This window comes from Pelodiscus sinensis, chromosome 28 (genome assembly GCF_049634645.1).
Source record: "Pelodiscus sinensis isolate JC-2024 chromosome 28, ASM4963464v1, whole genome shotgun sequence".
Lineage (NCBI taxonomy): Eukaryota > Metazoa > Chordata > Testudines > Trionychidae > Pelodiscus > Pelodiscus sinensis.
The window spans coordinates 165,165-177,500 of record NC_134738.1 but is presented as its reverse complement, the minus strand read 5'-3'; the positions used below and the strand labels follow the sequence as shown (position 1 = coordinate 177,500).

The 12,336-nt window shown below is 45.4% G+C and overlaps 1 protein-coding gene across 2 annotated transcripts in view; it reads left to right on the top strand.

Moving 5' to 3' along the window:
• Positions 1–6,264, top strand: part of TMEM127 (transmembrane protein 127) — a 12,106-nt gene extending 5,842 nt beyond the window's left edge. For both annotated transcript variants that reach the window (XM_075910771.1, XM_075910772.1), the window contains exons 3-4: positions 1,488–1,652; positions 2,729–6,264. In XM_075910771.1, the coding sequence (XP_075766886.1) occupies positions 1,488–1,652; positions 2,729–3,036 (473 nt within the window). In that variant the 3' untranslated portion in view covers positions 3,037–6,264. The remainder of the gene's footprint in view (positions 1–1,487; positions 1,653–2,728) is intronic.
• Positions 6,265–12,336: the final 6,072 nt, after the last annotated feature.

The window sequence follows — 12,336 nt, the reverse complement described above, 5'->3', positions numbered from 1 at the left end:
GGATGTTAAATATCGGTTAATTGAATAGTTGAATAATGTCATGAATTTTTATCAGTTACTTGACTGTTCTATAGTCCCTGGGGGTGCGGCCAGCAGCCAGTGCACTCCGGCCACACTCCTAAGGAGCCCCCTGTCACTCTGCACTGCTACCTCTGTATCAGAGGCAGCAGCACAGAGTGCCAGGTGAGAGCTGGTCTGCGAGGGAGCCGGTTTAAAAACCAGCTCCCCTTACGGACTGGCTGCCTATTGCCCTATGCTGCTACCTCTGATACAGAGGCAGCTGCACGGGGTGGCAGCAGCCCCTGTCTAGGGAAGGGTGGGGGCTGAGCTCCTGGACCCGGTACTGAACCTGGCTGCCTGCCTGCCCTCTTGGCTCCTAATACACTTTAAATGCAGAGTCGCTGCGAGGATAGGTCCCGGACCTGGTGCGAGCCAGGACTGAGCCAGGCTGCTGATGAGCCTGCTAAAAAATTTACTGGTGGGCGGGGGGGATGCATGTAGTCTATAGCATTAACCTATAAGCTTTTGCTTGTCAGGTAATCGACTACACTATTACATCCCTACCTTGCAGTCTTGTTTGAAGCTAACTCTGCACTGGCACTTTGGAGCAGTGTAAATGTATGGCGAGCGCAAAAAGTTACAGTGTTGTGAAATGCCATTGTGAACCAGACTACTCCCCTCGGAGATGGTTTACATAGAGTACTGGGAGACCTCTCTTCCAGCACTCATGCTGTGGCCACACTTTCAGTTTAAAGAGCTGTCATGGCTCCCCTTTAAACTTTTAAGTGTAGCCAAAGCCTGAGTCAGTTTGATTAGTATAACAACATCTAGTGAAATATTTGACTGGGCTGGCTACCAGTTGCAGTTTAAAGGCAATACACTTTGGAATATTGACATAGATGCTACTGACAGTGTCTTAGTTTGGGCCTGTATCTCTTGTTTTATTAGTGCCTTTCACAAGCCTAGGAGAAACAAGGTACAGAATCACTAACTATGGGGTGCCAAGCACCTCGAAAGCACTGAGCACCCATGTCTCGCACTAAAGTCAGGAGGAATTGAGGTTTCACAGCACCTTGTGATTGGCCCCTAAATGTGTATAGAGCTCACTTTCACCATTGCTTGCTTGTGGGAATAACTTTGGTCTGGGTGATTGGGCAGAGGCAGAAAACATCTGGGCTTATATTTTTGGGATGTGTGACAGGTGGGCTCGTTAGCCATGTTTGATAACTGATCATTCCTGCGTTGGCTGAGGGACAGAACTATGGTGTCTGGACAAAGTGTGAATGTTTCAGTAGAAATGTGCTCTGCAGAGCCCCCAGGGAAGATGCCCCAAATAAAGCCCTGATAGATGAAGGACGATTCTCCGCAGGTTAAATGACTTTGTTCAGAAAAGCCCAAGTCAGCTCTGAATGAGCTGAGATGCTCTTGATGCTCCATCATGAAACAAGTTGATTTGGAGGTTTTGACAGTCTGTCTTCTCTTCTCAGACTACTGCATGAATCCACAGACTGTTTTGTTGCTCCGAGTCATTGCTGCTTTCTGCTTCCTTGGAATAATCTGCAGTCTTTCAGCTTTCCTGCTGGATGTTTTTGGACCCAAGCACCCTGCACTGAAGATCACTCGACGTTATGCCTTTGCTCACATTCTCACAGGTAACTACCAGGGCATTTGCACCTTGCTGAGCCTGGTTATGGCAGGTGGCATATGAGTTGGTATCTTACTGTGGGCACTTTTATGCCCTCAGCCAACTATACCTCAGAGCATAGCAAATAGAACATAGCATTGCTATCCAAAGATGTTTTCTCTGCTTTCCTCAGATACTTGGAACATTGTCCACTGCAGAGCTCATGTGCCTTTATCTTCCCCTCTTCTGTCAGCACAGAGCATTGCTGGAGTTCTGCCTTTGGCTGCAGGACTCGGCTCAGCTTGAGAAGTGAGAGTTATAGCTGAGAGAAATGAAGACCTGGGACAAACTTTATTTTTAGTCTGTAAATGGGGATGAGCTGGAGTGTTTCATTTTTGGCATGAGTTTTTAGTACAGACAGACTGAACAGAGAACATAGGCTCCTCTTCCCCCCAAGGCAGAGGAGGAATTGACATTGATTTCAGTAGTAGGGGGTTGTGACACACAGCAGGTGGGGTGTACACAGGTGCCCACTTTGCTCTTGGGAGGGGTGTACACAGGTGCCCACTTTGCTCTTGGGACTCTGCTTGCTTTCTTTTTCCAGCTCACACTGACCAGGCTTGTTACAAATCAGTCCTGGACATATGCCAAAGGCATAGTGCAAAGGTGTGTAACTCACATAAACCTGTCTGCTGGCCCTACATGTCCCCTCTTCCATTTCTGAGTGACGAATTTAGGAATTTAACACTCTAGTCCTGACTCCTGGGCATGTTCAGCTTTTCCCTAAAGCCCACATTGCCCATGATTTCTTCCAGCCTACTTTGGCTTTTATCACATGTCCATTTCCCCCTTCTAATTGACAAACACTTCCACCGGTTGCTCACATATGCTGTGCAAGTTATAGAAATGGTGCCTGTGTGCATTACTGTGCAGAGACATAGGGCTGGCCCTGAAAATCTGGCATTTCTGTTTACGATGGTCCCCCGTGGGGTTTCAGGGAGGTTTATCTTTTTCCTTTTTACCTAACAGAGAATAATTTGCTTCCTCTTTGGTCACTGACTCCCCCTCCCCTCTCTCTCTCTCATATTATCCATGGTGTTTCAGTTTTGCAATGTGCCACAGTGATTGGATTCTGTTACTGGGCTTCAGAGCTGATTCTTGCACAACAGCAACAGCACAAAAAGTACCATGGATCTCAGGTCTACGTCACCTTTGCTGTCAGCTTTTACCTGGTTGCTGGAGCTGGCGGAGCCTCCATCCTCGCTACTGCTGCCAACCTGCTGCGACACTATCCAACCGAGGAGGAAGAGCAGGCACTGGAGCTCCTGTCTGAGATGGAGGAGAATGAATCTTACCCAGCAGAGTATGAAGTGATCAACCAGTTCCAGCCGCCTCCTGCGTACACACCATAATGCTGCCAGTGAGCCAGAGGGGGTTGCATTAGGCTTTCTCCCCACCCCTGAAACACTGCCCACCTCTTTGTGGGAATGCACTCCTTTGCCCATGGAGGCCATTCAACAGTGCTTCATGTCCGGGCACCTTACTCACTTTTATGCTCTTCTCCCCACAAGAGCGAGGACTAACTTTAGACCAGTGGCGGCTTCTTACAGAGCCCCCAAAGCCCCCTTGTTTTATGGACTTTGTTTTATGATTTTTTATTATCTCCCACTCCCATGCATTGTACCTACCTTGCATTGCTGAAATCACACCTGACCAGGGTGATTTTAGAAGCTTTGTTTCCTGTGTATTCTCAGTCTTGTACTGTAGTGCCCCGATGCTCCCACTCACCAGCATGGTGCACAAGTGCACAGCTGTGCAGGGGGAAGTCATACTTGTGTGTGATGTGCCTGTGCATATCTTGGGAGAAAGGGCGGTTGGAGGCAGGGGGTTCCACAGTCTCACATTGTGATAGTCAAGATCTCATTCATGTTGGCTTGTACCTCAACATGGAGGTGAAAGTCACACAGCTATAAATGCCTGCATTAGAGGTGAATTCTACACTCTTCTGCTGTTATCTGAGCAAGGTCAGCCAAGCATCTGGAGAGGTGTAACTTATTGATTGGCATACCCGGAGAGAGATGTTCTCTCCCCTCCTCTCCTTCCTCTCCTCCACTCCCCCCCGCCAGAGTACCATGGCACGTAGATACAAGTGAAATTCCTGCCACTATGAACTAGTGCAGTGTTTCCCAATTGGTTCTCCGCGGAACCCAGGGGTTTCGCGAGCAAAAGCAAGGGTTCCATGAGGAGCCAACACTCCCCCGCCACCTTTCAATGCGACAGAGCCTTTATGTTTTGCAGCAGGACTCGTAGCGATTTTTTTTGGTTTTGCTTGACGAAACGCGGCGGCAGGGCTGTTTTGGTTTTTTGGGGGTTTTTTCCTTGATGAAATGCAGTGGGGGCCCTTTTTTTTTTAAGGCAACCGTAGGGGTTCTGTGGCCAAATAAAATTGGGAAACACTGGCCTAGTGTGTAGAGAAATTCCTTTATATCCATAGTATACTATGGGAAAGGTCTAGCAAATCTGCTACCACTGCTTTATCCACTTCCACATTCTGATTCATGCTATTTACACGAGCATTTTGCACTTTATTCTCTGAGCCCACAGCCTTTTGCCTCTGACTTTGGCGGGGGGGGGGGGGGGGGGGGACTGTGGAACTAGCTAGGACCAGCTGCTGTATACTGCTACCACTAAGCAGCCCTCAAATAAGTTTGAAAATATTAGGCCAGAGCTGGTTGAAAAGCTGTGCTAATTTCAACTGTGGTATAGAGGGAGCTTGGTCCTGCCATGAGGGCAGGAGACTAGACTTGATGATCTCAATACCTGTTCAGGTCCAGCTCCCAGGGATACCACAGTCCATACCAGCAAGAGGATCTATGATGGCTTTTAGTCTGTTTGGTGTTAAAGTGAACATAATATTCAGTGACAACTACTGGAAACCTATTCCGTAGTCTCCACTTAGATACACAGTGTCAGACGTAGAGATTGTATGCAAACTCTGTCTCCACGCTGACCTACTCTGGTTTTAAGACATTTTAGATATTTGGATATTTTCCTTTCCTTTTTGTCCTTTACACCCTTACCTTTACAAGGACCATTCTCCCAGCTGACGGTGTCAGGCTGTGACCAATCAGCGCACTCTATCTAGCAGTCCCAGGAAGTGTTATAGAACCACACACAGACAGCACTTGACTGGCTCCCTTCTCCTTACATGTACTAATACCAGGCCTACTGAGAGAGAGCCAGAAACACTCATCCACGTACTTGCACTGTGCCAGCCACAATCATCATGATTGTAGGGACAGCATATTACACTGAAAGACACTGAAGGAGAAACTCAATTTACCATTGCTTCATGGAGGGAATTGTTTTTAAAGGTTTTAGAAAGCAGCCTGCATGTCACTGAAATGCTGAGTTGAATTCTGTGTGGGGTTTGATCATGTTCTTCAAATAAAATGAGGCTTGGGAAGGAAGTGTTATGTCTCCAAGTGCTGGCTTGAAACTGATGATGCAGTGGTTTGTCTGAGTCACTTTAGGACAGGTCTACTGCAGCTTGTAACTTAAATGCAGTTTCTAGTGGACACCCCTCCCCCCGCCTCTTTGAATGTATATCAGATATTGATGTGTTACCAGCAATTTTGTTTAGCTTGTTTCTTTCCCTCCCATATTTGCAGCAGTGTTGGTAACACAGAAGAGGAGATCTCCAGTGTAATGCAATATCCAGACCTCAGATACAAACCTGGAGTCTTATCCTAGGAGAATGTAAGATTCTTCCTCTCTGCCCCTCAGTCCCCTACTTAGGGGGAAGCAGCAGAAGATTGTAGATTGATTCTGTAGAGTTGCCAAGGAATCTTCTCTACTAAAAGTGTTGGAACAGAAAGACAAGGTGTCTGATAAAGGCCTTTTAGAGCTTAGAAGGAACTCAGGTGGCAAAGAGGCTGCCAGTGGTAATAGTAAAGGGGTCCTCTCCAGCAAACAACCAAATGTCTCTGCTTTGCTCTTCTCTTCTGCTTCAGAGGAATGCCCAGCTTAATGCCAGCTGTTATACATGGAGCCAGAAAGTGTATTGGTGAGGGCCCTAGAAGACTGTGGGACTGGCTGATATGTCCTGCTCTGACATTGAACCACAGTCCACATATGTAGTGAACTCCATAGGGAGCTGTCTGGTGTGGGTGGAAAATGTTCTGGGTTTCTCCCTACTGCTGAGAGAGGGAATGTGTTTGTTTAAAAATATCCTATGCATAATAAATTGTATATCTGTAAAAATACTTTAATCATCCTAATAACTGATCCTTGGGGCTTGAGGAAATCTACATGAAATTGGGGGGCAGAGGGAGGGAGTTATTCCAGCTACTCCATGCAGCTTTCTCTTCTTCCTCAAGCCCTGGGGAGGGAAAGCAGAACAGGAAACACATCCAAGTGTCAAAGGGACTTTGAACCAATTCAGGAAAGGAGACCACCCTCAGCTCATCTGTTTTTCCTCTCCTACTGGGACTTTACAACTGGTTTACAGGTGATCCATGCATTCACTTAGTATGACTTTTCACACCATCAATGTCATTCACAATGCACTGGTGGCTTATGTAAATTCAGCTCTACATTCTGATTTTTTTCTAGAGAAAATAAAAAGTCTGTGTCTGGTGTCCCCTGGATGTCTACACTCTTTATTTCACACAAATTATCACAGTTCTGAGGAACAAGAGAAAAAAAGACTCACTCTAATGGTAGTTGTCACCATTTTTAAGATAGTAATAGAAATGTAGCCGTGTTACTCTGGTGTAGCTGAAGTAAAATGCAGGACAATGTAGCACTTTAAAGACTAACAAGATGGTTTATTAGATGATGAGCTTTCGTGGGCCAGACCCACTTCCTCAGATCAAATAGTGGAAGAAAATAGTCACAACCATATATACCAAAGGATACAATTAAAAAAATGACACACATGAAAAGGGCAAATCGCATTTCAGAACAGGAGGAGGATGTGGGGGGGGGGGGGAGAGGAAGGAAGGTAAGTGTCTTTGAGTTAATGATATTAGAGGTGGGGAAAGTTAGATGTCTGTGAGCTAATGGTAAGCCCTTTGATACAACCGCATCTGCTCTAATCCCACTGACAGAGACCAGAAGCTTCAGGATCTCTACCAAGCATTTATAAATCTCAACTACCCACCCGGAGAAATAAAAAAGCAAATTGAAAAAGCCAGACGAATACCTAGAAACCATCTACTTCAAGACAGACCCAAGAAAACCAACAATAGAACACCACTTGTCATCACCTACAACCCCCAACTTAGAATCATAGAATAATAGGACTGGAAGGGACCTGGAGACGTCATTGAGTCCAGCCCCCCGCCCTCAAGGCAGGACCAAGCTCCGTCTACACCATCCCTGACAGATGTCTATCTAACCTGTTCTTAAATATCTCCAGAGAGGGAGATTCCACCACCTCCCTTGGCAATTTATTCCAATATTTGACCACCCTGACAGTTAGGAATTTTTTCCTAATGTCCAATCTAAATCTCCCCTGCTGCACTTTAAGCCCATTACTCCTTGTCCTGTCCTCAGAAACCAAGAGGAACAAATTTTCTCCTTCCTCCTTGTGACACCCTTTCAGATATTTGAAAACCGCTATCATGTCCCCCCTTAATCTTCTTTTTTCCAAACTAAACAAGCCGGGCTACGTCTACACTGGCCCCTCTTCCGGAAGGGGCATGTAAATTTCACGAGTCGTCGTAGGGAAATCCGCGGGGGATTTAAATATCCCCCGCGGCATTTAAATAAAAATGTCCGCCGCTTTTTTCAGGCTTTTAAAAAAGCCGGAAAAGAGCGTCTAGACTGGCCCCGATCCTCCGGAAAAAGTGTCCTTTTCCGGAGGGTCTTATTCCTACTTCAAAGTCTTATTCAAAGTAGGAATAAGACCCTCCGGAAAAGGGCACTTTTTCCGGAGGATCGGGGCCAGTCTAGACGCTCTTTTCCGGCTTTTTTAAAAGCCGGAAAAAAGCGGCGGACATTTTTATTTAAATGCCGCGGGGGATATTTAAATCCCCCGCGGATTTCCCTATGACGACTCGTGAAATTTACATGCCCCTTCCGGAAGAGGGGCCAGTGTAGACGTAGCCGCCCAGTTCATGAAGCCTGGCTTAATAGATCATGTTCTCTAAACCTTTAATCATTCTTGTCGCTCTTCTCTGTACCCTTTCCAATTTCTCCACATCTTTCTTGAAATGTGGCACCCAGAACTGGACACAGTACTCCAGCTGAGGCCTAACTAGTGCAGAGTAGAGCGGCAGAATGACTTCACGAGTTTTGCTTACAACACACCTGTTGATACAACCTAGAATCATATTTTCTTTTTTTGCAACAGCATCACACTGCTGACTCATATTTAACTTGTAGTCACTATGACCCCTAGATCCCTTTCCACCATGCTCCTTCCTAGACAGTCGCTTCCCATCTTGTATGTATGGAACTGATTGTTCCTTCCTAAGTGGAGCACTTTGCATTTCTCTTTATTAAACCTCATCCTGTTTACCTCTGACCATTTCTCTAACTTGCTAAGATCATTTTGAATTATGTCCCTATCCTCCAAAGAAGTTGCAACCCCACCCAGTTTGGTATCATCTACAAACTTAATAAGCGTACTCTCTATCCCAATATCTACATCATTGATGAAGATATTGAACAGTACGGGTCCCAAAACAGACCCTTGAGGAACTCCACTTGTTATCCCTTTCCAGCAGGATTTAGAACTGTTAACAACAACTCTCTGACTACGGTTATCCAGCCAATTATGCACCCACCTTATCGTGGCCCTATCTAAGTTATATTTGCCTAGTTTATCAATAAGAATATCATGCGAGACCGTATCAAATGCCTTACTAAAGTCTAGGTATATGACATCCACCGCTTCTCCCTTATCCACAAGGCTCGTTATCCTATCAAAGAAAGCTATCAGATTAGTTTGGCATGACTTGTTCTTCACAAACCCATGCTGGCTATTCCCTATCACTTTATTACCTTCCAAGTGTTTGCATAGGATTTCCTTAATTACCTGCTCCATTATCTTCCCTGGGACAAACGTTAAACTGACCGGTCTGTAGTTTCCTGGGTTGTTCTTATTCCCCTTTTTATAGATGGGTACAATATTTGCCCTTTTCCAGTCTTCTGGAATCTCCCCTGTCTGCCATGATTTTTCAGAAATCATAGCTAAAGGCTCAGATACCTCCTCTATCAGCTCCTTGAGTATCCTGGGATGCATTTCATCAGGACCTGGTGACTTGCTGACATCTAACTTTCCTATCAATAAACTACAGCCTATACTGGAACAGGATACCATACTCTAAGGCTACGTCTACACTGGCCCCTTTTCCGGAAGGGGCATGTAAATTTCACCAGTCGTCATAGGGAAATCCGCGGGGGATTTAAATATCCCCCGCGGCATTTAAATAAAAATGTCCGCCGCTTTTTTCCGGCTTTTAAAAAAGCCGGAAAAGAGCGTCTATACTGGCCCCTATCCTCCGGAAAAAGCGCCCTTTTCCGGAGGCTCTTATTTGTACTTCAAAGTAGGAATAAGAGCCTCCGGAAAAGGGCGCTTTTTCCGGAGGATCGGGGCCAGTCTAGACGCTCTTTTCCGGCTTTTTTAAAAGCCGGAAAAAAGCGGCGGACATTTTTATTTAAATGCCGCGGGGGATATTTAAATCCCCCGCGGATTTCCCTACGACGACTCGTGAAATTTACATGCCCCTTCCGGAAAAGGGGCCAGTGTCGACGTAGCCTAAGAGGCTCTGGGAGACAGACCCATAGTCTCCTATAGACAACCACCCAACCTCAAGATGGTTCTTAACAACCACAGGACATACCACACTAATACCAACCCTGGTACCTTCCCTTGCAACAAACCCCGTTGCCAGCTTTGTCCACATATTCATTCTGCTGATACCATTATTGGACCTAACCAAGTAAGTTATAAGATCAAGAACACATTCCTGCGCATCCAGATATATAATCTATGCTATCATGTGCCGAAAGTGTCCGTCTGCTATGTACATTGGACAAATGTCTCAGACACTTCGCCAAAGGATTAATGCCCACAAAACAGATATCAGACAAGATCACAAAGAAAAAACTATTTCTTGCCATTTCAACCAGAAAGGACACTGTCTCAACGACTTAACCACCTGCATTCTGCTACAAAGACCTTTTACATCTGCACTTGAAAGGGAATCCTCTGAACTGTCATTCATGTTAAAATTCAACACTCTCCAGGGGGGATTGAACAAAGACCCCAACTACCTTACCCATTACCAAGATAGCTTCCCCAATTATCTAATACCATTAGTTCACAGACATCTAACTTTCCCCACCTCTAATATCATTAACACAGACACTTACCTTCCTTCCCCCCCCCCCCTCCTCACATCCCCCTTCTGTTCTGAAATGTGATTTGTCCTTTTCATAGGTGTTCATTTTTTTAATTGTATCCTTTGGTATATATGGTTGTGACTATTTTCTTCCACTATTTGATCTGAGGAAGTGGGTCTGGCCCACGAAAGCTCATCATCTAATAAACCATCTTGTTAGTCTTTAAAGTGCTACATACTCCTGCATTTTGCTTCATTTTTAAGATGTGTTTTGATAAGCCTTCTGACTCTGAGACACAAGAAACCTCTCCATTTCGCAGAAGGGGGAAATGATGAAAGAAGAGTTAGGCAAGAGGTTGTTCCTTTCTATTCCATTGAACTGTGTGCTTTAGATTGTAAGTCTGCTGGGGGTCAGAAAGGGCCTCTTGTTCCATGTCCAATATTGCATGACTGGCTGAGTGCCTTATGTTGAGAGCTTTCATTAGAATGAAGCATCAAAGGAGAGCTAACTGCTAGAGCCTGGAGTCAGCACAACTTGGATCAGTCCCTGATTTTTCCATGGCATTGTGGATGAACTTGGCTCTAAAATAGAAGGAATTTGTTCATCCTGCCAATCTGTCTGTACCAGGGCCGGCCCACAACATTTTGGCACCTGAGGCAGGGAGCTCAAATGATGCTCCTCATGTCCCCTCGCTTGGGCCAAAACTTTGAAAGGTCTCAATTCTGCCTTCTTCCTGTTCTACTCTGCCACCATCTCTGTGCATCTAGAGCAGAGAGAATACATATGCACCAGCAGCAGACACAATTTTCTACCTTCTGGGTCCTAGGGGCGCACCTCCCCCCCCCTCCAGTCTGGCACCCGAGGCCACCGCCTCAGTTCGCCTCATGGTAGGGCCAGCCATGGTCTGTACAATTAAATACTAATACTCTGTGGGCTTGATCCTGCTTTTCTCCACCACCCTTGACATCGCTTTCAGGGTGTGCCCTTAGTGTGAGGGTACTCTCAGATGCTTAAGGAATGGCGAGCCTTACTTTTACTGGGAGCCATTCTACATCTTGGACTGAATCTATCCCTTAGGTGGAATAGAACACAGTGATAGATATGGGTTTTGTTAGATTTAGAAAATGTTTTAAAGCTAATGTTAAAAATTTATATACTACAAATGTTAGAAAATGTCTACATCTGAGTATAGGGCTTAGATGATCCACAAAGTTCCTTTTAGAAGTCACAAGGTATATATAACACATAATCAACAATAATCCAAATTTAGTTACATTTAACAATACAGTTTGGTTGTGTGTACATTGGCGCGATCTCGTGCAAAAGCGGCTGCTCTTGCCCAAAAACTTGCTGCCTATCTACACTGGCCGCATGTTCTTGCACAAGTAAACTGATGTTCTAATGTATAAAATCAGGACTTTTTGCACAAGAACTCTGATGCTCTCGCTCAGGATTAAGCCCTCTTGCGCAAGAGCTCTTCCAGAAGAGGCCAGTGTAGACAGGCAACATGAATTTCTTGTGCAAGAAAGCCCTATGGTTAAAATGGCCATCAGAGCTTTCTTGTGCAAGAGAGCATCTACACTGGCATGGATGCTCTTGCACAAAAGCACATCTCTTGCGCAAGCCAGTGTAGACGCTTTCTTCTGGAAGGGTACGTCTAGACTGGCAAGATTTTGCGCAAAAGCAGCTGATTTTGCACAAAAACTTGCCAGCTGTTTACACCGGTCGCTTGAATTTGCGCAAGAGCACTGACTTTGTAATGTACAAAATCAGTGCTTCTTGTGCAAATACTTTCACGCTCCCGCTCAGGGCCAGTGTAGACAGCCACCTAAAATAGCCATCGGAGCTTTCTTGCGCAAAAGTGCATCTAGATTGGCACGGGTGCTTTTGTGCAAAAGCACTTTTTGCGCAAAAGCATCCTTGCCAATCTAGACACTCTTTTGTGGAAATACTTTTAACAGAAAAACGTTTCCATTAAAAGTATTTCCACAAAATCATGCCAGTCTAGACGCAGCCGAAGTGTTTTTGCAGAAGAACTCTTCCGCAAGAGCTTTTGCCGAAGAACTCTTCCCCAAAAGAGTTTTTGCGTGAGAACGCGCCAGCCTTTAGGTATAAGTATCCAGTTCAGGAAAAGTTAGCTAGTTGGTGAAAGCAGATTTATCAATGAGCAAAGACTGACCCTTTGTGATTGAAAATATGCTAAACGGTGATCTACATGCTTGACCTTAGTTGCACAGCAACTAGCAAATAGCTTCAGCTAGCACCAGTGCTAACTAATGTGCATATCTGGATCAGAATGAAGAGTACTGCCCCAGTGAGTCTGGAGTTGAAGGAGAACGGACCATCAAATTGGGGAT